We start from the raw sequence: 23,977 nt of genomic DNA on the forward strand, positions 1-23,977 counted from the left end.
TAAGAATCAACTGTACTACAAATTCAACTCTACTACAAGCATTTACTTCATCAGTCATATTTGTTGTATGTAAGGAAATGAAGGACGTCACCTAAGTGGCACAGATTATGTGGTCTGCAGTTGCATGGGCAGCATGGTTTAGGGTTGTTGCTATTTATAGCCATGCACATGTGCTGAGTTCTACAAATAAGTGTCTCGGAGCTCTATGCTGTTTGAATGCTGGGTTGGACTGTTGGCTAGCACTGTGTTCAGACTGTAGACAAAGTAGGCTACACACAGACCACAAAAACCTTAACCTTTATACAAAACTGGCTACTGTGTGTCAAGATTTCAGTGTTTGTTATGTCATTGTTAAAAGAAGCAATGCACTTGAGTGTGCTCATATACAGTTCTCTGTTAATTACAGAAAGACTGTACAGTAAATAACAATGACTACTTAAATACTACCAGTTTAACTTCCTATCATGGGGTACATTTTAAAGGCTTCAATTCAATTCAAAATTTTAGGCAGCCTCAAGGTTTTAAATGTCAAGAACTTCAAATGTAATATGAGAGAGACGTGGTTAGTCAGGCTTTCGTGACCCTTCAGAAGTCCCAAGCTGTTGGTTTACACATTTTTAAACTGTAATCTGAATTAAAAGTAAGATGCTGAATTTAAAGTAAGGATGTTAAAACATCATAAGAAAATGTGAGCATTATTCCTAAATACTTAAAGCATTATTGTGAAGTGCTCTCATGTATTGTATGTAGTTCTAGTTGTTGTCAGTTGTCACAATTTGGAGGCTCTTCCCGGTATAAGCAAACGTTTGCAATGAAATAAACATAATACATTTAGTGATGATGATGGGTTAATTTTAGAATTAGAAAAAAGTCACTGAGTATCAAACCAGAGCCAAACAAATTGGTGTTTAGTGACCATGTCTTTGCTCCAAGCTTTTTCAGAGACTTCTTGATACAGCAGCTTTAATATTGTATAAAAAACGTACCTTCAAACCGCGACTGATATAGCTGATAAAGTGTATGATCATATTGATCTGACATTATGTCATTGATATTATTACGGGGACAAGCTGCCTGATATCTGATCTTTACTCATATTTACTACTGCTTTCATGTTATGACCAAATAACTTTAACCCTTGTGTTGACTTTGGGTCAAATTGACCCATTTTCAATTTCTGTTTTATATCCGATACAAAATAAAATATGGGACATAGAAATAAGCGCTGAAAATGTGTAGAAGAAAAATTTTACAATTTCGAATGTTGGAAAAAGCAAAAACAAACTTTGAAAAAAAGGCGTCAAAAAAATAAGTGTTCTTTTCAAGGTTGACGGGAAGACAACACAAGTGTTTTAAAGTGTAATTTATTTTGGGCTGATATCAAACCAGAATTCATTGTCACTTTTTATTCTCATTAGATCCTCAAGGGGGCACCATACTATTAAACACACCCTCATTTTTTAGGAAGCACAGGTTAAGACATTACTTGTCTCATAGCATATTCAAACCTGCTCCCAAGTTCTGCTTCACAGTTTTCACACCACCTGACAGTGGCGGATGTTGTTCTGAGTCTATTAAGTGTGCGGGTTATCTGTAATCTGTGCAATATGTCAAGTACAGAAGTCTATTGCTGCTGACCACGTCTGATAGCTGGCTGATGATACTCTCATTCAGCTCCCGTCCTTTGCTTTCGGCTGGAGAGTTTCCTGGAATTCTCAGCCAATCTATATTAATGAGTTTCTCAGGACAGGTTCATATATTATTCAGCAAAGCTTAGATATGGGCATTTCAAACGAAATTAGTGTCCTATTGTAGGTCACACTGCTTTATTACTCTGTGATTTAGCTGTGACACAGAAAAAAACATCAGCAATGACAAAGCAGTACTGTCAGATTACTTTACTTTTTTGGATTCTTTTTTGATAAATGTTTTGTCAGACTCGGATGTGATATGTTGATGTGTTGCTTCCTTAATTTAATGTTTGGCTTTGTGTTAGGCCTTGATCTAGATGTGTAGACCATCATACAGAGTAATTGTCAGAGCAACCCATTTTCCAATTCTCAGCAGCTTTTACACATGCACTATTTTTAGATGAACTAAATGCAAGAATCTGTAGAGAGTACAGTCACAGGGTTCTTAAAATACCCCCCCTCCCTTTATTCTGGTAACTCTAAATCCTGCTATATTTTCTTCACACAGATTTTTGCTTCACTGGAATCCCACAACTTAAGACAGGACAGCTTTCTTTTCTATAACTTTCTTATGTTACTGGTATGCTCCGTATAATATATTTATTATTATTATTAATTTTTTTCAATTTGTCTGAAAGTTGAATATCTTCCATGGAGATTGCCTGTTGGTATTTTTGTGTTGTGTCATGAAGCGTGTTGATTGTTACTTGCCTGGATGTGTTCTAAGTTGTTTCTGCTGAGGTAAACATTGTGGTGAGTTTTGGCAGATGCTCAATAGATAGATGATTACTCGAAAACTTTTGCAAACTTGAAAATCGAGGTATATAGGTGTACATATTTCTCAAGATATATTGATATGAATTACTGAAGTATTTTCATGAATGAAATGATGGTACATTGCTCTTAAATTGCAGCTTGAATAAACTGTATCTTGCCACAGTAAGTTGGAACCATCCAGAAACCTTTTTTTCCCAACTTTCTTTAAAAGAAGCACAGTTCTTTTTCTGTGGTTTTGAGTCTCTGCTGCTAGATAAACACTCAGCTGGGTGGAAACTCAAAATAGTGAGTAGCCATGGAAAACCTGACAGGACTCGTTCTTGATGCTTGATGATAGAGGGAGTTGCGGCTTCCCTAGAGGCTGGTAGGCAGGCAGGCAGGAAGAAGGAGACTGTTACTGCTTCCTCAGACGCTTATCCACATGGCATCCGTCTACCTGAACCACGATCCTCTCGACAGCCCTCAGGAGCTAGTGCAGAGCATGAAGTACCTGCTGAAGGCTGAGAGGGAGCATAGAGCTCACCTGGTAACTCTAATGTGCTGCATGGGTCAGTATTTATCTTGCTGCTGCTTCTTCTTCTTGTCATTTCCTTGACAGGTTAGTCATGTCTGAGCTTGCTCATTACTTAGTTATTTATTAGTAGGTAAGCCTTGAGCAAAACTTCCTCTGTATTTGAGGATTATTAAAGGGAGGAGGTCATCAGTGTTGTTTGTCCTGTGGCCAATGTTCAGAAAAATACTTATCTTCCAGAGTGTTGCTGTCATTAGCAGCATAGTAAATGTGACTTAGCCGACAGATTGTAATGTAATTGATTGTACATGTGAGTTTTTTGGTGTGCACTGAGGTTGATTTAAAGGAGTTGTGTCAGGCAGCCGTGGAATAAGTCACAACTGTGGTCACTGGTGTGAATCTTGCTCTGCTATGACACTGGATAGAGGCCAATCTCAAGGAATAGTCCAGCATTAAAAATGCAAGTTCATAATGTTGACGCAAAAACATAAAAATGCAAATGTAGTTTTTATTTTTCTAATCCAAGCATAGTTTTTTTTTTTACCATTAGTATACTGTTAGAAATGTATTGATCTTGAGAAAATGTATATAACCCGTTTCCTTTTCCTTTTTAATTGCTTCCATTTGCGTCCTGGTTTCAGTTATGTCACTGGCTGCAGGAAGTCTGGTTGCTATGGTAATGGGAAGCAAAAAAACAATGTGGTCAATAGCATGCAGGAGAGTGATGTCATTTCAGCCTCTGGGAAATGACATCTTCTTAATAGCCACTTCTGGGACCTGCGGTCTTTAGATGTCCTTACTTTTCTGCATCACTTTCATTAAAACTATAAATCCAAAAATAACATTGCACATGAGTCTGTACAGCAGGAAGCACTTCAAAAATGAACTGCTAAATGCTTTAAAACGTAAGTAAAGAGAGTTAAAGTGCTGACCCACTAGTAAAGAACTGCTGTTTCCCCATATCTCTCTGTTCGTAGTTAACACTAAACATGAGAGGCCACATAACAGGCTTTTACAAAGCAAAATTGGCCTTGTCTAATGACAACCTTCTTCAAAAGAGATTTGTGTTGCCCCAACACCTCTATGGTGATTGCTGTAAAATGTCAAAATAATTCACAGGATGCATTTTTTTCTTTTTTCTTTCTCCAGATGAAAGAGACAGAGTGCAGAAGAAGACGTTTACAAAATGGATTAACCAGCATCTGCTGAAGGTAAGAACACATTTGTGATAGCGTCCTTTTTTTCTGTTACCATGTCATATTCAGAATTTCTGTATGTGAAAACTGATCTCATCCATTTGTGTCCCATGTTTTCCTATGGAAACTATATTCATTAATACAGAGGTGAAACCTAAATAATAGTTCAAATTCCAACTTTTCTTCCACCATGCGACAATCAGCAAACCATTTTCCTCTAACATAAACAATCCATTAGGGAAGAATTGGCAGTGATAACAATTACCACTCTCCATGTTGGGTTCCAACATGCTAACATTCCTGCCCAGATATTATTAAAGCTTGTTAAAAGTAATTTAGCATGGCATATGCTGTTGTTCTGCTGCAGCAACAGGTTGTCTTTTGTTGTTTGTCGCTTACTGTGGTGCTTCATGTGTGTGTGGAATTTAATAAAACACTTTAGCAGACAGACAAGCACTGGCAAGTCTCCTCTAATAGACCTTTGTACAAAATGCATCACTACCTGGTAATCATGCGTAATGTTATACTTTATAAAATCCATGTATCAGTGGTGCATTAATCACTGCTATTACCACAAATTACTTTGTCTGTGATGTAAAAGGCATAAACATGTAGTTATGTGATATATAAATTAAGGGGATTTCATTTATTAATTTACTTCACTATTATTGTGAGTGCATGAAAGTGCATGAAAAGCAATCCCACAGCGTGAACTGCTCAATGGTACTGATATACAGTAGATGCGTTAGTTGAGGCCATGAGTCCTGTAAATGGGATATCTTCCAGGGAGGGGGTAGCTTGCCAGATGGAAATGAGAAGCAGCAAATATGGCTAAGTAATAGAAACATTTTAAGACTCAGGAATTCCCAAACATAAATAAATCAGTCACCAAATGAGCAACGAAAGCAATGATAGAAGTTCGGTTATTTTTGTATAAGCTGACTCAGCAGAGACAGTTTTCAGAAAGTCCATTCTTGCAACTGCGTCACCACGTTTGTTGTAAAATGTGTTTTATGAAATGTGCTTAAACTGAAACTGAACCCCAAGTTGATTGAGTGGTTCTAAGAAAGAAACATCAGTGGTTGATCTGTAGTTAAGAATGTGAGAGACTTTCATGGTTGCTGGTATAACCCTCAAAGATCTCTTCTGCGGTCAGATATTTAAAAACGCCATGTACAGTAGTTGTATAGGTATATATTTGTTATAATGAACAGTCATCAATGAACAGTTGTGTTAATAACAATATTTATAAGAGTCATTATAGTATTTTATTTAGATTTTGTATCTCAAGCAAGGCTTGTATCTTCAAGTCTATGCAAGGTGACTTTCATATAATTTTGATATAAATAGAAGGTAGGAAATCAATCAAAGACTAATTGTATGCTTTGGAAAACAGGTGGCAGTCGCATGAAGCATATGAAACGTTTAGCCACGCTAGCAGTGTGTGTCCACCACTTTGGTCCTGACTGAAATATCTCAACAACTAACTGCTGCCTCTGGTGATGCCTATAGCCTCCAGACTTATATTACATGACACGATGCTGAAGGGTCAATTTAAGGGTCAATCCTTACTTGATGGGGATGGGGCTTCCTGTGAATCAGTGCTGATGATTGTCATGTGATGTTTTCAAACAGGAAGGGATTTATTATTTCCAATAAGAGAAATATTAGAAGGATGAACGCTGCATGCATACCAGCTGCTGGTCCTTAAGGAAATACCTGCAACAGCTCACACTGTTTAATGCAGGGCCGCATTATGTAAACTTTGTCACAACCGAAAGAAAAAGGAAATAATATATTATGTTTATGGTACTGCAGTAACACAGGACACATGCAGAGAGAAACACAAACGTGAGTATAAAAACAATATGCTCTGTACTGCAATTGTTTGAACCCGTTGAACTTGAGTTGATCGTTTAATTTGAATATTTGCATTTTACTTCAGGTTTGACAGTCAGATTCAGAAATCAGAGGTGCTGAGTAATAGTTGGGGACCTGCTTTGTTGACCCAATAACATAAGGGTGCAAGTCTATTTTGGCTCCACAGCTGTGGCTGCTATCTGGGATTACAGTGCTGAAAGCCCTGTGTGAAAGCAGGTCAGCGGGCAGCAGGGTGATTACAGAGGTGCGGTATTTAGGGCAGGAAGGAGAGATGGGCCTACAGGACGGAGAAAGACTCGCACCAGAGTTGTTAAGTGCCTCGCTCAAGTATTTAGATATGGTGTCACAATGATATCCTGTGTGTTTTTATTCTACATTTGTTTCAGTTTAGAGGGAACTGTTGTAATATGTGTAAAACAGGTTTCTTCTAAAACTAGGCTTAAACTGAAACTGAACCCCACTTTGATTGAGTGGTACGAGAAAGAAACATAAGAAGTGGTGTTTGATTTGTTGTTACGCCAGTTGTAAGAATGTGAGAGACTTTCATGGTTCCTGGTATAATCTTGTAGAAAAGATCTTCATCTTTTCTTTAGAAATTGAGATTATCATGGTTCAATAACTGCGCTCAGAGATTTTGAAAACACCATGTACAGTAGTTGTATAGCTATATTTGTTACAATAAACAGTCAATGAAAAATTGTGTTAATAACAATATTTGCTCACGTTTTTCTTTCTTTCTTATGTCGGTAGGTACGAAAGCATATAAATGACCTGTATGAAGACTTACGAGATGGACATAACCTGATCTCACTGCTGGAGGTTTTGTCTGGAGACACATTGGTAAGTTAACGTTTTTCTGTTGTTTTAATTTCCGTGGTCAGTGTTTCTAATATATATAGAGAGAAACAGAACTAAAAGAAACAAGGTTTGTCAGAATCACTGATCATCTTTTGGTATATGTGGACATGATCCTATTGAGTTGTTAGAACAATGTCCTTTGAGATCAGTCTTATGAAATCACAAAACATTCAGATTGTCATTAGACAATGAAAGTGAGCAATGTATTCCTCTTCCCGTAGAGCAATCTATCACACCTTTCCCTCCCTCCATCTGACTTACGTAACTGATGGTAGGAGGGAATCCTGGGATTTGAGGGTCTGTAATCAGATCAGCTGTGATTTTTACATCCACCGAAACTCACTCAATAAAGTAACTTTTTTTTTTAACTGTATGCAGGTTTTGAACATTTTACAACACTATTTTGTTTCCTTTTTTGTTTCTTTTTCCTTATCCATTCTGGGATATATATGAAACTGACTGATGTTGTGTTGTTCTATCAGATGTAAGATGTGGTACAGTATGCCTTGCTTTAAATATGTTTTCTTGGATACGCTGAGGGATGGGCAGCTTTGTGCCACAGTAGTAGTGTTCAAGTAGCAACATACTTGAGTGGGATATTAAATACGGTGATTACCAGCAAAAGTTGTTGTCTTTCAGTCAACAAAATGTTAGCAAGGAAAAGCTAGCAAGAAGGAAAACTAGCTCGGACTAACTAGGAAAACTAGTTCTTGGCCAAAGATAATCATCGTTATTAACAAAGTTTAACTTGCTAACTAGCCTTTCTAACGCACTAACTGCCAAAGTCTACCTTAATTCTTTATTTGGACCCTCCCCCCCATTCCCCAAGCAGGAGCTAACCATAACAATTAGGCTTGGCTGTAGGAATATTATGGTCAGTGACCTTAAAAGCTGCAGTAAAATCCAAGAGCACAGCCCTGAGCCGTTTTCTGTCATCTACTGTATATTAGAATAAGTAACATAAACTGCAAGCGTGGAATATCCCATCCAGGCTACATGGATACAGTATGTAGAAACGGCACCAATGTATCGGTCTGTACAAGAAATTAAAAGCAAATTCCTACAGACATTCCTGTGACATTCCTTTATTTAAATACCACAATTACATGAGCAGTTATTTAAACCTCTGTATGTAAAATCCCTGTTGGTTCTCTGCTGGTTGTGACTGTGTCCTGAACTCTTTGTACTCTTGACCTTTAGGGGACCAACATTGCTGCACTTCTGTGCATAAAAATTCACGTCCGGTCTTACTTAAAATGCCCTTTTGCAAATATTAATGCACAATAACTGCACCTCTCAGTAATAAAGTAATATTACAATGAGCAGTGTTTCTTTTGAGTGCAGGAAGCTGTGCAGTTATGGTGATTAAAACACAGCTGGAATGATTGTTCTGTCAAAACTTGAAGTTGATCGTCTCTAGGTGTGGAACACTTTTCAAATGCTAAGTAACCAAAACTTTTCACAAATATGAAAGTGTACTTGTACTGTGTTAATCCAGGTGCCCAATAGGTTACTTTGCATCTGTTAAAAAAAAGGATTGTGGAAAGTGTCATATATTTTATTTGTAGAAATAAACTAAATTGAAAGTACATTTTTATACACTGAAATACAACAATAGGTTCTTGATGGACCACATTGTTTTGCAAACTGTAATGCAAAATTGTCAGGTATACACTGTAATATTGTTAGCAATCAATGTCCATATTACATGTTATTTTAACCAAAAAAATAGTCATAATGTTCAGTCTTTGGTTTGTTGCCTTGTTCTATCAGTATGGGGTCTTTTTTTACTTTGTTCATGAGAAATCATAAGGGCATGAATTCTAAATAGTTCAGTATTATGTATGAGTCTAATCCCTCACATACAGAGCACATAGCTGCACAGTGTATGTAGCTGTAGTACTCTAGCCTAAGACGGGAGCTACTGCATGTTAACCAGCAGGCTATTTGCAGTATTATTTCATTTCTATGTTAACATGTCATTTTTTCATCTTATATTAAATTATGTTAATACAGTCTCTGTGCAGTCCTGAGCTCCATAATGTTATCATGCTGTGATTTCCCTTACTGTATATAAACTGCATGTATTCCTATGCAAGGAGCCCCAGCAGTTACTCCCTCCTTCACTGTGACTAACTTTCATCCTCTATAAGCTATCTATTTTCTGTTTACATCCTGTTTTCCTTCTACTTTCCCCCTCTTCTGTTCTCCACTCTATGATTGGTTTCTGTCCATTGTCTAACTTCCTTTTTATTTGGCCGCCGTGTGTGTCCATGTCTTCCTTTCTTTCCCATGTGTTGCCTTTTCGGTGATAAGCCAAGGGAGCGTGATTTTCTGAAGACATTGCGGTTGGTGAGTGGGACAGAAGCATGTGCAGTTGAGCAGCATGGAGACACGGTGGATGATGATGATAAGGGGGTACGTGTGGCTTGCCCCTCCACCCCTTTTTAACAAACTAATTCAGAGTTGTGTTGTGGCCAGTTAACAGGAGTGTAGAAACAATCCCACTGTATGATTTGTCTTTTTGTAGTCTTGCATAATTGCGCTAGGAGATATTGTAGTTCTTCTATATGCTTTCAGAGTATTGTTTCCTTTTCCCCAATTTAGCTAAATTTGTGATTTCTATGTTTCCTAATGCCACTTCTTCTGATCAGGAAATAATGTCAGAATCCTTGTATACATGACCAGATGATACTGATGATGCAGATAAATGTGCACATGATCTAAAGACCCAGGCATCGTCATGCTCAAATTTTCTTTTTGAGCATGCATCAACAATATATTTGGCACACTGACCTTGCAAAGGCATTAAAGAGATGCAATAAATTATTAAGGAAATTGCCCATAATGCTTGGGTCTTTATATCCATCTCATTAGCTTTGCCCATCATTGAGCCATACAATCAAAGTGCTCCAAACCTTCATGAGCATCAGGACATTTTTCATCTGCATGCTTTTGGGTATCTTAAAGCCTCAAGAGCTCTTCATAAGTGTATGAGATTCACAGAATGAAAGCTGTGGGAGATGGGTTTATTAAATATTGTTTGAGATGAGCGGGATTCCTCTCTCAGCTATCATTAACTTAGAAATATGGCTGAATGCAGCACTGGTCTTTTGCTGCTGCTGTTGCTGCTGCATCCTGGCTTCAATGCATTTTCCATTTCATTACCTCATGCTGTGGCCCTTTACTGTCAGCGTGTATTTGCCACAAGACATTGGATACTTGTTCGAACAATGCAGCATTCTGCTATCATTTTAAAGATTTACATTTAGTGTCTACAGCACAGCGAACCAAATGTATTACTGTGTTTTTTGTACACTTTAGCTGTGAGAGTGTGTTAACTAGCAGGCTTACTTGGTTTGTTATTACACGTTAACAGCAAAATTTCTAGAGATGCAAATGGTGGAATATGTTCTGTACATGCACAGATTTTGAGTGGGGCTGCAGAAATGTCTGCTCTTTTTTTTTGGGTAGAGCTTATTGTGCGTTCTTTGAAGTCTTTACCTCACCAGATCAGCGGGTAAGAACCTGGAAGCATGTCCTGTGTCCACCATGTTACTAATCATTGTTTAAATGTGTCCTCTGATATTGAGAAGAAGCTGATTGCCATGCATGGCCCCTCGTCCCTCTTTATGTCCACAGCCTCGGGAGAGAGGGAGGATGCGCTTCCACAGACTCCAGAATGTACAAATAGCACTGGATTATTTGAAGAGGCGGCAGGTAAGGATCAATCCAAGCTCTGAAACTCTTGTTCTGTCACACTTTCGATTGGAATACATTTGAGCCAACATTTTCATAAACCTTTAAAAGTTTAGACTGCAGGTCAAATAAATGTGTCTGCCTTTCCTGTCCTCAACAATTCATAGCAGTATTCAACTGAAAGTCCACATAATTAAATAGGAATTTTCATACTTTGAGGAAGCAATTATACAAAAGGTTACAGCTGAATAGCACACTAAAATAGAATAAAAGTAACTGTATTAGTTCATAGTGTATATTAGGAGTTGCATCATATTATGAGAGATTTGTTTACACGTTAACCCCTAAGGCAGGCAAATGCAAACAAAGGTACACGTCATTGAACTGGGAATGCAAGTGGCACACTGTGTCTGAATATCTGTGCTGAGACACAGTGCCACATTGTGTGGGACAGCCCCATTCAGTGGTGAATACCTAGACACTGCCTATTCTCCAACACTGTTGGACTCGTGGCATTTTCCATGTTCCTTGATGAAAATTCAGTTTCCACAAATAGTCATGGCAGCATTTAAGGAGCGCTGACTACAAATCCCATCAGTGGGGTTTTGAGAGCTTTGATTGCCCTCCCCTCCCCCACCACTCAGGATGTGATGAAGAACACAGCCTGGCTGAGCTGTAGCCAGATGTGACGTAAGGCTTGAGACAAAGGAATCATAGATGGTCACAAATGAGTTGTTCTGTTGTTTTAGCTGCTGTACATATCAGACACATTCATGCACCTTCTGTAATAAGTAAATGTTTATGGATCTAACTGTTCCAACTTCCTTAAATCTCCTCCTGCAGTTTATTGATTGCAATTATTACAGATGATCAGGCTGGCACTTGAGGGATAAATGAACTGCTCCATTAAAACAAGAATGTGGTTAGACTCTGATTTTCTCTATTAAGTTTTTTGCGAATTCATTAAATGCACATACTTTTTCACTCCGACATGATAAAACAGTCCTAGCAGGTTTATAGCATTTAATTAGTAGCAAGCATTCATTCTCTCTGTCATCTCAGACCCACAGTGTTCCCTGACATAATATAATGACTGTTGTGCCACCTTGTGGTGCTTGATAAAAGACAGACATATGAGTCAAAATAGAAAGAACGCAGTTACACTCATACTTTGTAATAATACACAAATAAATGTAAAGACCATAATGCCATATTGTAAAAATTCAAGAGCAGGGTTTGCACACTTTTGTAAATATGTGATATGTGAATGATGATGCGTTTCCTGCAATCAGGTCAAACTTGTAAACATCAGGAATGACGACATCACAGACGGCAACCCAAAACTGACCCTGGGATTGATATGGACCATTATTCTGCACTTTCAGGTCAGTGTTGTCATCTCATGGTTTGGTAATTATGATTTTGAATAGCCAAGAAAGTATGATTATTTATTACTCAGATACTGGATAATTACTTACTTTCATTTCCTTGTATTATACAGTATGTAAGTGATGAGTTCATACTACTAACAAGGTGTTAATTTAACACATGAACTTCAAAATAGCAATATTTCTTTCTCTGAAACATCTGATTTGACAGAAACTACCATGCAGATACTTTTGGTTTTACAGTAGGGCTATTTTTTATTTATTTATTTTTTTACAAAAAAGCCTATCTGAGATACCTTTGTCTTAGAGATTTACAGATATTTAAGTGCAACATGAATGCTGGCATGCTTTGGGATTGAGTTGCATAATAGCATGTCAAATGCCCTCCAGATTAATGCATTTAAAATGATTCTACTTTTGACCACAAGGTGTCGAAGCTGTGCAGCATAGATTATGCTGAATGATATTATTGCTGTCTTACTCACTGAGGATTACAGTGTAATATATGTTAGTGTTTACCTGGCTTACTTTAATTCATATTTGATTTAGCTTGAGTTGTAACAAGTCTATGTTTGAATGCAGCAGGAAATGGCTTGGAAATTTAAAACAATAGAAAAGTATTGTACTCTGTGTAGTTCGTTATTTCCCAGAGTCTACTTGGTTTACTGTTTTTGCAAGAAATCTGTGGCATTACTCTGTGAACATCTGTACACAAATCAGTACAACCAAGCTTTGCAGTTTGGAGAGTTGCGATGGTTTTCAAGATTGTGCTCTAGGCTGAGTTTATATTTCTCCCTGAATGTTCTGAAAAATGTTGAATGCCAAGAGAATCCAGGTGTCCACCGAAGTGTCTATCCAAACTCCAATAGCATGCAGAAATTCCATACTTTAACTACTTCTCACTCGCACTCTCGCTTCCCTTCTCTCCCTCTCTCGGACTGTCTTGCATTGGATTACTAATATCTTTGGCACATGCCACATTGACTGTGGCATGTTGGTTGGCATGTGGTTGGTTAGGGACAGTAATATTGTACTAGTCGTTCAAACTTGCAGCTTTGATCGAGATGGCATTCAGTTAGTATATTATGTTAGAACCAGAATGCATCTACCTGACCAACGCCCTCAATGAAATAATGGGGGATAAAGTAGGTAATATAATTTTGCCTGGACTTGCTGACAGGTTGCGTCGGAGATGATGCCAACACCTGCTGCTGTCAGTCTCACGCAAGCCCTTGAGCAGCAATGGGCCTGTTTCTTCTTGATTTAGGGGATAGCAGGGCAGAGAAAACGTTACACTTCAGTCACAGTATCCACCTTTGGCTTTATTATATAATCACAGCTGACAGCAGATTGGCATGTATGAACTGTTTTTATATTACATGCTTTTATATGACAGGCTCTGCCTGAAGTTCAGGGGTTGTTTTGCGGACATATTTTATGAGCTTTTCTTAGTGCTGCAGGCTAATTCTTTTATATATTAACTTATATAAACTAAGAGTACTGACAGGGTGTGTGCCATGTAATGTTTGACCTCAATCCTCTACCTTGCAGGTTCACTGTTTCAGTGCTGCAAGTTTTGTTATGGTGTTTCAGACTCTATTGTTTGATCATGTCTGTACAGATAAGTTGATTTCATCACACAACGCTGCCGCTATTCTTCACAGTGGTGACCACGTGGCATTTTGACCTGGGACATGGTGTTGAGTAAAATGTTTATTTTAGTATAGCTGGTGACATTGCACTGTAGTAAGGTATTTCTATGCCTGTTTATCTCCTTTGTTTGTCACCGTCTCTATGATGTCTACTGATCTGTACGCAAACAGAGTCATGATTCATTTATTTCATTCATTCACTGATGGGGGAAAAGAAGCCTGTACCAAGCAAGTATATAAATAATATTAAATGCTATAAACCATCATTTAAAAAAAAAAATTTTTTATTATCTGTTTATTTAACAGGGACCATACAAGCAAACATAGTTACAATACAAAGCCCATAACTGATGCGCAGCATATAGAGTTTATAGCTAGAGCTAATTCTCAACTCTTGTCCCTAGTTTTTAACATTTACAAACATAATCTATGTCAGGTGTAGCAGGGAGGAGTAGGGAATGGCGGACCCAAAATGCAGGGAGCAGGCAGGCATGCAGGAGAACGTTTGAAGAGGAGGATTTATTAATATAACACATACAAACCAAGGGAGTCCTGTTAACGGCAGTAGGAAAAAACCGATTCCAAAAACAAAGACAAAAGGTATCAAAAAACCAAGGGAATCCAAAAACAGGAATAACTGGGAGCGCTGACACTGGGGGACACAAAACACACAAAATGATCTGACACTGGACAAGGGGAACACAAAGACTAAATACAGAGGGTAATGAGATAACACAAGACAGGTGACACAAGGCTGGGAAACAGGTGAAACACATTAGGCTGGGCAAAGCAATCAAAAAGGAGGGAAACACAAGACAGGAAGTAAAGTGGACAAGACAGAAAACCAGAGACTTCAAAATAAAACAGGAAACTGAACAAAAGACAACACAGAAAACAGACTACCAAACTAAGACAACACCAAAACCATAACAATTTAATGCTGCAGTAATACCAGTATTTGGTGGTTTTACCATAAGCTGCCCATAAGTAGCAGTGTGAGTAATCAGTACACTGTAGTTTGAACTGTGTTTGCTGTCAGGTGACTTTGACCTTCAGGGTCCAAATATTGTAAGCTGACAGTAGCACCGTGTTATTTTTAGTTGAGCTGTGTGGTGGCATTATATTTATTTACCCTTTCACACACTACTTACTTCTCTTTTTGCCATTTCATAAAAGTATTGATTGATTCCCCTACAGTGAACCTTTCCCTCATGCTGTCAGGCAATGTTGTGCTGCAATGGTTTTTATGTGTTGAATCACTTCCTGGTCAGAGCATTTGCCCCCCTGTGAACTGCGGTGGTGGTGATCTGTTCAGATAATAGTGTTTGTTTAAACCATTGGATTTAAGCCCCACCTCTGGCTCCGCTATTGTACGTAGCTTGATTAATAGACAAAGTGAAAGCACTTTGTTGTCCAGCTCGGATTTGACTCTGCTTCTGCTGCTCTCTATGCTCTTCTGTTTTTCAAAGCCTTTCTGACTGGCTGGGACTCTGGTTCATGCTGCCAAACTTGCTGAGCCAAAATTTCTCACAGCATAATAGGTGGCCATCAGCTGGCATCCACTTGCAGTTTAAACCTTGTCCCCATCCGTCATTACAGACGCAAATATTAGGAAACCTAAGAGGCGTCTGTGACGTGCATGTTTACTGTGTAGACAAAGCAGACTAGTCGGCACAAAACAGGTCTGTCCACAAGTCTTCCATTCTTGCTCAGCTGAGAACTATAAGCACATGAGCCATGTCTGCGTATGCATTTATGGTGTTTGTGCTGGATTAGTGAAGCCCGATAAATGTTTCAAAGGTCAGAAAGGATTCCAGTGTCAGAGGAGAGACTCAAGAGTGAGCACGCAGGCAAGACAGAAATGCAGTGAGAGTGAGTGAAAGAGACAGAGAGAGAGAGAGAGAGAGAGAGAGAGAGAGACAGGCTGACCAGTTCTCAGCTGTGAGTCAACAAAAGGAAAAGTCAACTCTACTTTGAGTGAAGGGAGCTTTGTGTCGGGCTGCCGGCTTGTCTCTCACTGTTTATTGTGTGCTAGTTGCACAGCGTGAACTTGGCTTTCTGTCAATGGGATAGTGGCTCTTCAGATCAAGCGGAGCTCACCGGATACTTTGCCTGAAAACAGCTCACTGTCAATGGGTAAGAGACTGTATACGTGTCAGCCATGGGAAACATCTGTGGCTGTGTTCGAGGCCCTAAAGAGGAATGCTATGTGGATCCCAAGAAAGCTCCACTGAGCTTAGAATCTAAAGAACGCAAAGGGCGCCGCTATTTTCAGAGGAAGAAGAGGAAATCGGAAGACTTTCAGCCTGCTGGATCTCTCAGGAGTCCTGGAAGTGAGGCAACTGAGGCCATCTGCAGTAGTGCAGAGGCTCAAGATGGCCCAGATGGGAATGCAGAGGAGTCCCAAGCAGAGCTGGATAAACCATCCGAGGTGGAGACACATCTATCCAGGCAGGATAGCATCAGCACAGGCATCTATGTTGGAGAGGTACCAGTTTTCATCCTTAGAGATCCCTGTAATCAATCAACTACGAGGTTAGTTTACAGGTCGGGAAGGTTTTGCACAGAGCAGACAGATGATGAAAGAAGCAGGTCCATTGTAAAAGGAAAGCTTCGCTGTATTAACACAACATCCAGAGGCGTCTCAGCTAAGGATGGTCTGCTAGTGAAGAAGCTGCTGCAGCGCCAGTTAAGGAGGGCTGTTAGCTTTGGAGCAGTGGAGCACATGCTACGGACTCTGAGGGGTAATGACAGACCTGGGAGTGAGGAAACGTTTGCCAAGATTATATGGGGCTCTCAAGCACACAGGAGGAGGAGACGGAGGGCCTACACCTGCTCTGGTTACGTAGAACATCTTCCAGCTCCTGCCAAATGTATTTCCACCCAACACGAGGTAAACTTAGAGGGTGTTATATAAAACCATTATTGGTGTGATTAATAATAGATTAATAAGGGGTTTGATTGGAGTATAATGTAATGTTAAAATTGCAAGGCTTGTGTTGAAATCATGGAAGTTAAGCATTGCGGTGAAAATATATGCTTAATAATACACTTCTTTAGAGTATCACCAGTTCACTGTTAAACAAATGTTCTCATCATTACATCATTTTATAAGCCATCAGCATGGTCCATTGTGCAGGTAGAGCATTATGTCATCACTGTGGTGTCTTTTCTGTCTGTGTTCCCAGTCATTCTCATGAATCATACGTTATAGAATGTATTTACACCACAGGCACCACCTGTGCAGAAGATTATGCACTTTGGCTGCATAATTTTGCATAAGTTACCTGAAACCTGTGTTCAAATATTTATGCTGCGCATCTATATGTAGAGACAGGAGCAGTATGTTGACATAGATTTTTTGTTTGTTAAAGCCCAACCAATAGTTGACAGGTGTTATACAGCATCAAAAAATAGTAACTTAGATTTTAGAGCTTACTGTAAGATCCGTCAATCACTTTTGGAGTGATAGCAGGCTGTGTTTTTGTGTGTGTTTATTGGTGGGGCTTTGATTTTGTTGACTACATTCAGAACAAAAATTATGTCTTATTGTATTCATTATATTAATTAGTGCTCTCACTAGAACAGTTAGTTTTGTACAGTATATTAAAGTGATTACTGTTGTTAATAAGGAGGCTGAAGTGTGGCAACCCTGCTATTTGTCCCCTCTTCTTTATATTTTGAACAACAATGTCTGCCAGAGTTTGTATGAAAATTGGCACATTATAAAATCTGATGCAGTGATAGTGATAGTGAGAAGTCAGTCTTTTGCAGGATAACGAACAGGGTCATGGTGCTATTGTTTATTAGTTTGTATCATGGTGTCATTCTTTCATATGTATGTTAACAAAACAAAGGACATTATTGTTGATTTTAGGCAATCTCTCTCCCTCGTTCAAAATCAACTGTTATACAGCACTGTGAAATCACCCTGGTAGATAATTACAAATGTCCTGGGACAGTTATCGTTATTTTCTTGGAAAAATTAATTATTTTGATGCTTGTGGATCCTTGATGACTGTTGCAGTCTGAATCTGTTTTATCCTTTTGCATCATGGTGTGCTATGGAAACCACAGCATGTCCAGTAGAAAGAGACTCAACAGTCAGTAAAATTCAGCTCTTTGATATTTATTCTTAACACATTCTTAGGAAGACTGAGGCTATCCTGGCTTGTCCATATCATACTTTGTTCAGGAAGTTTGACTACAGACTAAAAAGACTAGATTAACCTTTGTTTCGGTGGCCGCAGGCCTGTTAAACTCCTGTCATACGCTTTCTTAAGTAGACTGTACACATGTTTCAGGCTTTGGAAGTTATAGCATCTGGATAGTCTTGTCTGTGGGGATTCTTCCATTTTTTCTTCAGGATGGTGCTATTTTGTGAATCTTGGTTTGGCTGTAGTATGTCACTACTGTTTCAGTCACCTGGCTGCAAATTCTCCCCTTGTGGAACAATGGTTGATTGATTGATTGATTGATTGAATCTACTTTGTGTTTCTCTGCTTGTTTTTTTTGTTTAAAGCATGTGTTGTGACATAACACTGTCTAGAAAATAGAAACAAACTTTTCGATATGTATCCCATGTGGCTTCCATAGCAAAAGGAATTACAGTATTGCTGACACATGGTGTTTCCATAAGTTTGGTTGTTTGGGATGCGTGTTACAGGAAAACAAAGTCTTCAAAGGCTTGAATCAACATTACTAAATGTGGTGTGAACTGTAGGTAGAAACTCTTGTTCAAATGTCATAAATGTGCTTTAAACCCAGTGCCAGCAACACTGTGGAACTCGACCTGTGAAGTGGCACTGTTTGTTTGAGGTCATCTTAATCTTCAGTACAACACCTTGTAAAACTATTAGGTAATTTATTCATATTTTTAACTTTATTTCACACTGACCTGCTGACATTTTCCATGTTTCAAGTACGAACAGAAACTATTATCTCATTTACACGTAATTCACACTTGTACAATAAGTACTATCTTTGTGAAGGTTAAAATGTTCAGTCTTTGTTGTCCTTGCTTAAGACCCATTACCATGCATTGGCTTTCAATTCAAGTTGAGCTTTGACACTTTGACCCTTTTCAACTGTTGATTATTTTGTATTGTGTATTGTTTGTATATACTATCTATTTAAATTTTTTTTTGTCCTTGTTAAGCACTTTGGTCAACTATGGTTGTCTTTTTAAATGTGATATATAAATAAAACTGAACTGAACTGAACATAAAGTTGTTAATTTAATGCAGTAGTATTTTTAAGGCTGTCGCTTGTGTTATCACATTTGATTGCATCATATGTCAAGGTGCTGCTCTGATTGTTGCCACTTGGTAATGGGGAACTAATCTCACAGGTTTATTATTCACAGGTTTGTGGATTAGATTTTCTGTGTGTGTGTGTGTTTCTGCACATTTAACGTCCTGGCATCCTGACAGATATCGGAGATCCATGTGACAGGAGAGTCCGAAGACATGACCGCCAAGGAGAGGCTACTGTTCTGGTCCAGGCAGATAACAGATGGCTATGTAGGTGTACGATGTGACAACTTCACAACCTCCTGGAGGGATGGGAGACTATTTAATGCCATCATTCATAAATACAGGTACTGTAACACTGAAGAAACTGCAGGCTATATAATGCATTTAGTGGGTTTAGTGGTCTTCTGTTCGCGTCCTCTTTCTTTTACTTGGTATACCTTGATTTTCTATGATTGTCTATCCTTCTCCCTATTGCAGGCCAGATCTGGTTGACATGAGCCGTGTGTCGACACAGGCCAACCGATCAAATTTAGAGCACGCATTTTGTGTAGCTGAACAGCTGGGGGTGGCCAGACTGCTGGACCCCGAGGGTGAGATCCATACCCACTGTCATGTTTGTTTAGATTTAGGAAACATTTTTACACCTTTTGTGCTATAAATCTCGTGAAGTGAAGCTTGGAGATTTTGGCTTGGGGAATAAGTCCTCTGAGCAAAGCTCATTGACATGTGTTACATTTGTGACCTTTTGGTTTCGACTTCCCTCATCAGACGTAGACGTTCAGTCACCCGATGAAAAATCTGTCATCACATACGTCTCGACACTGTATGATGCTTTCCCGAAAGTACCCGATGGTGTTGATGGAATCAGTCCTAATGTAAGTTGATGGCATCAGTTCACAAGTAACTCCACCCAAATCCAAGTGAAAGTGATAAAAAGTGCTTTATTTCTGATGATCCGTTTTCTTTGAATAGGATGTTGATATCAAATGGGTGGAGTACCAGAACATGATCAAATACCTCAGCCAGTGGATCAAACACAATGTGGCCATAATGTCAGATAGATCATTCCCCAACAACCCTGTGGAAATCAAGGTATTCAATATTTGAATCTTTATTAGCTTTATTTGCATACGTTGAGCTTTAGCTGTCTCATTTTACAGAGTGCTTAGATCCTGCATGTGCAGTAGGTGAAGGATAATTGTCTTCTTCAAATAGCCCACATGCAACGTCTTCCTGCTGTAACTGAGACTTAAAGTGATATTGATGGATATGAGAGAGCAGCGGCATCCATTTGCCGCAAGAAGTCGATACCTTTTAACAGTAAAGGCACTTTTATGCAGTTGTTTCAAAGACAAGGGGAGAGTACGGACAACTGCTTAGAGATCTATGTATAAACATTTTTAATATGATCTTTGCTTTCTTTTACAGGCACTTTATACACAGTATTTGCAGTTTAAAGAACACGAAATCCCGCTGAAAGAGAACGAGAAGACAAAAATCAAGAATCTCTATAAAATGCTTGAGGTATAGGCTACAAATCCAAAATAGAGGAACATTGCGTTGCTTTGATCACACATTGCAGTGTTTGTAGTGATGCGCACTGTAGTAATACCATATCTGTGTCTGTCCCTGACAGATGTGGATCGAGTTTGGACGTATTCAGTTACCCCAGGGTCATCACCCAAATGATGTGGAGAAGGAATGGGGTAAATTAATCGTTGCCATGCTAGAAAGGGAGAAGAGCCTGAGGCCTGAGGTGGAAAGGTATGTGCAGGCACTGAGCGTATTAATACTTCATGTCTCCTGGCTCAACATAATGTGATTTAAAGGTCTCTTCTTTATAACCTAATAGTTTGGGTTACTTGTCAGCCAAAGGTCACCACCATTTAACCAAGACACACAAAATGTGTGACTGTTTTAAGCAAAATACAAGTCCTACAAGCAAGGTAGATATAGATAGATAGATAGATAGATAGATAGATAGATAGATAGATAGATAGATAGATAGATAGATAGATAGATAGATAGATAGATAGATAGATAGATAGATAGATAGATAGATAGATAGATGGATGGATGGATGCTTTTTTAAATGAAAAGCTTTCCAAACACTGTATAGATGAAAGAGCAAATATGCTACATGAGTCAGCATAACATTTTCTGAGTTTGGTGTATTTGGTGCTATAGCATTATATTGAAAGCCTAATATAGGATTTATATCAACATATTCATGAGCTGTTATACACAATATATCTTGATCAGATTTACTGCAGCCAAAGTACACTGTTTGCATATGATAAGGTTGAGTTTTGTACCACTTTTAACAAAATAAGCACCAAACATAATAATCTTGTGTAATAGAATAGTCGTAAAAAAATGTCAGTCCAGGAACAAATTCATGACTGAGCTAGTACGTAGTTACATTAAAAAAGCAGAAACTTGCAAATTCTAAGAACACAAAGAGTTACTTCTTCCTTATGGCATGCTCAGTCAGGTTTCTGAGCTCTATCTGGTGTTCTGTTTCCATCAATGTTTGTTTGCAGAGTAGATCTTATTTCTATGGAAACAAAGACTTGGAAGTTCTCCATTGATAATAGTTTAAACAAGTTTACATCTCCATCCCTGCCTTCATTATCTGTAAACACAACATATTTACAGCATTAATTTTGGGTGTGGGGAAAACTAGCAGAAACAGCAATCACAGCAGTTTGGCAGGACTTTACAGTCGCAGTTCAAATAAAGGCGTACTGCCTCAACCTGCTCTTTAATATTTAGCCCCTGAGGGATGCGCAGTATTTCAGTGTGGGAGTCCCTTTACACGCTCAGCACCTGGCTGTGGGACTATAAATATGAGCACGTTGAAAGCCGCTCCGTCAGTTGGGTGTGTCATGGCTAGGTCGCGGCTGGGTTCCTTTCAGAGGGATGATTAGGATGAGAAATGTTACGGTAATTGTTTGATTGGCTGCAGTGATTTGCCATGTAAAGTAAGATGGCCTATTTTAGTGGGATCTCGTCTGTTAGCAACAGTAGCTTCACCAGTTTCGGCTCTGATGACACCACTCTTACTGAACCACTACAAATTAACAGCTCTGTCTTTCTCAATAACAACATTGTCTATGGATCCAGGTGAGATTACAGCTGTGCACTGTGAATATTTTTGTTTGTTTGTATTAAAGCGATAATAACTGTTGATCTTTTTGTTTTTGTAGGCTTGAGATGTTGCAGCAGATTGCCAACAGGGTCCAGCGGGACTGTGTTAACGGAGAGGACAAGCTGGCGTTGGCAAGAATTGCCCTGCAGTCTGTAAGTTATGTGCAATCTCTGTTTGGATCTGTTTGTAAGTTGTGATAAAATAGCACTGTGTGTACAGTCTTGAGTTTTGAGTCTCTTTTTTTCCTCTGCTCAGGATGCAAAACGCCTTGAGTCTGGTATTCAGTTCCTACATGAAGCTGAGATTGCTGGCTACCTTTTAGAGTGTGAGAATATCCTCAGACAACAAGTGGTGGACATCCAAATTCTTCTGGATGGGAAATTCCCCTTTGCAGATCAACTTGTCCAAAGGTACAGTGTATATCCTCCTGCAAAAATAACACACTGAATATTCTTATACATGAATACATCTCATATTGTTGTTCCTTTTTAAATACAGGGTGTCAAAACTCCGGGATGACCTTCTAGCCCTGAGAGCAGAGTGTTCTTCTGTGTACAGCAAAGGTCGTACCCTGACGACAGAACAAACCAAAATGATGATCTCGGGCATCACACAAAGCCTGAACTCTGGCTACTCTCAGAACTTCAACACAAGCCTCACACCAGCCCTTACTCCTGCACTCCCCCCAGGGGGGTTAGGTACCCCTGGGTCCACATTCACCTCTAGCCTTACACCGTGCCTGACCCCGTCCTTTACCCCTGCCTTGACCCCCGGTCTGCAGCCTGCTTCAGTCCACAGCTACATGGGTGGTGGCGGCATGGACCCAGGCAGCCTCAGGCATTTGAAACACATGCAGATCCGCAAACCCTTACTGAAATCCTCACTGGCAGACCCCAACATGACAGAAGAGGAGGTCAACATGAAATTTGTTCAGGACCTCCTGAGCTGGGTGGAGGAGATGCAGGTGAGTAGTCACCATGTTCAATTCAGTTTATTTATGAAAAGGGGACAGTGCAAATTAATAAAACACATTATTTTACATACAAAAATGCCAGAATTAGCCAAAATGCTATTTTTCATCTGTAGTCCCCTCTTCCTCGATGTTAAAAAAACATCAAGGTTTTTTCAGTTTGTTTATAATGTACTGTAGCTTTAACCGTTAAATAAGATACTGATTATTTGATTTTCTTTCTTTCTTTTCTGTATTAAAGTTGCAGCTGGATCGGTCGGAGTGGGGATCTGATTTGCCAAGTGTGGAAATGCATTTAGAGAACCACAAAAGTGTACACAGAGCCATTGAAGAATTTCAAATGAGTCTTAAAGATGCCAAACTGAGTGAGGTAAGCGTTTTGGTGCTTCTCTCTGTCTTGCTTATAATCTTAATAGGAACATCAGCACTCCTACATAAGCTGTAACCTAAATGTTAGTCAGAAATTGTTCTGCTGTTGCCTGCCATAACTCTTAGTGTCTGCAGAGGAAACTAAAAGAAACCAAAACATGTTTTTCTTTCTCAGATTCAGATGACAATCCCCCTGAAACTAACTTATTCAGACAAACTGAACAAACTAGAAAAGCAGTATGAAACGCTATTGGTAAGTGATCTGTTGAGATCAACAGCCATAAACTAAAATCTGTGCTGCTATAAATTGTGTATGTGCTTTTTTTGTAGTCTGAATTAATGGATGCCTGTTCCTTTCAGAGCTGTTCAAGAGAGAGACAAAGCCATCTGGAAAGCCTGCATGACTTTGTGTCAAAGGCAACTCAGGAGCTCATCTGGCTGAATGAGAAGGAGGAGGAGGAAGTTGCCTTTGACTGGAGTGATCGCAACGACAACATCTCCAAGAAAAGAGACTACCATGCTGTATGTTTTTTTTTTGTTTAAACAGTCTTTTAAATTAACTGAAATTTAATCTGTGAA

The 23,977-nt window shown here is 39.0% G+C and overlaps 1 protein-coding gene across 2 annotated transcripts in view; it reads left to right on the plus strand.

The window, feature by feature from the left end:
- The window catches only part of dst (dystonin), a 104,408-nt gene that overhangs the window by 18,822 nt on the left and 61,609 nt on the right, over positions 1 to 23,977 (plus strand). For both annotated transcript variants that reach the window (XM_028603345.1, XM_028603344.1), the window contains 16 exons: positions 4,129 to 4,190; positions 6,807 to 6,896; positions 10,557 to 10,634; positions 11,906 to 11,998; positions 19,086 to 19,252; positions 19,386 to 19,498; positions 19,677 to 19,783; positions 19,881 to 20,000; positions 20,337 to 20,432; positions 20,545 to 20,672; positions 22,118 to 22,211; positions 22,315 to 22,469; positions 22,558 to 23,023; positions 23,271 to 23,399; positions 23,574 to 23,651; positions 23,759 to 23,920. In XM_028603345.1, coding sequence (XP_028459146.1) covers positions 4,129 to 4,190; positions 6,807 to 6,896; positions 10,557 to 10,634; positions 11,906 to 11,998; positions 19,086 to 19,252; positions 19,386 to 19,498; positions 19,677 to 19,783; positions 19,881 to 20,000; positions 20,337 to 20,432; positions 20,545 to 20,672; positions 22,118 to 22,211; positions 22,315 to 22,469; positions 22,558 to 23,023; positions 23,271 to 23,399; positions 23,574 to 23,651; positions 23,759 to 23,920 — 2,138 coding nt within the window. The remainder of the gene's footprint in view (positions 1 to 4,128; positions 4,191 to 6,806; positions 6,897 to 10,556; positions 10,635 to 11,905; positions 11,999 to 19,085; positions 19,253 to 19,385; positions 19,499 to 19,676; positions 19,784 to 19,880; positions 20,001 to 20,336; positions 20,433 to 20,544; positions 20,673 to 22,117; positions 22,212 to 22,314; positions 22,470 to 22,557; positions 23,024 to 23,270; positions 23,400 to 23,573; positions 23,652 to 23,758; positions 23,921 to 23,977) is intronic.

Source organism: Perca flavescens, chromosome 17 (genome assembly GCF_004354835.1).
Source record: "Perca flavescens isolate YP-PL-M2 chromosome 17, PFLA_1.0, whole genome shotgun sequence".
In the NCBI taxonomy this organism is placed as follows: Eukaryota; Metazoa; Chordata; class Actinopteri; order Perciformes; family Percidae; genus Perca; species Perca flavescens.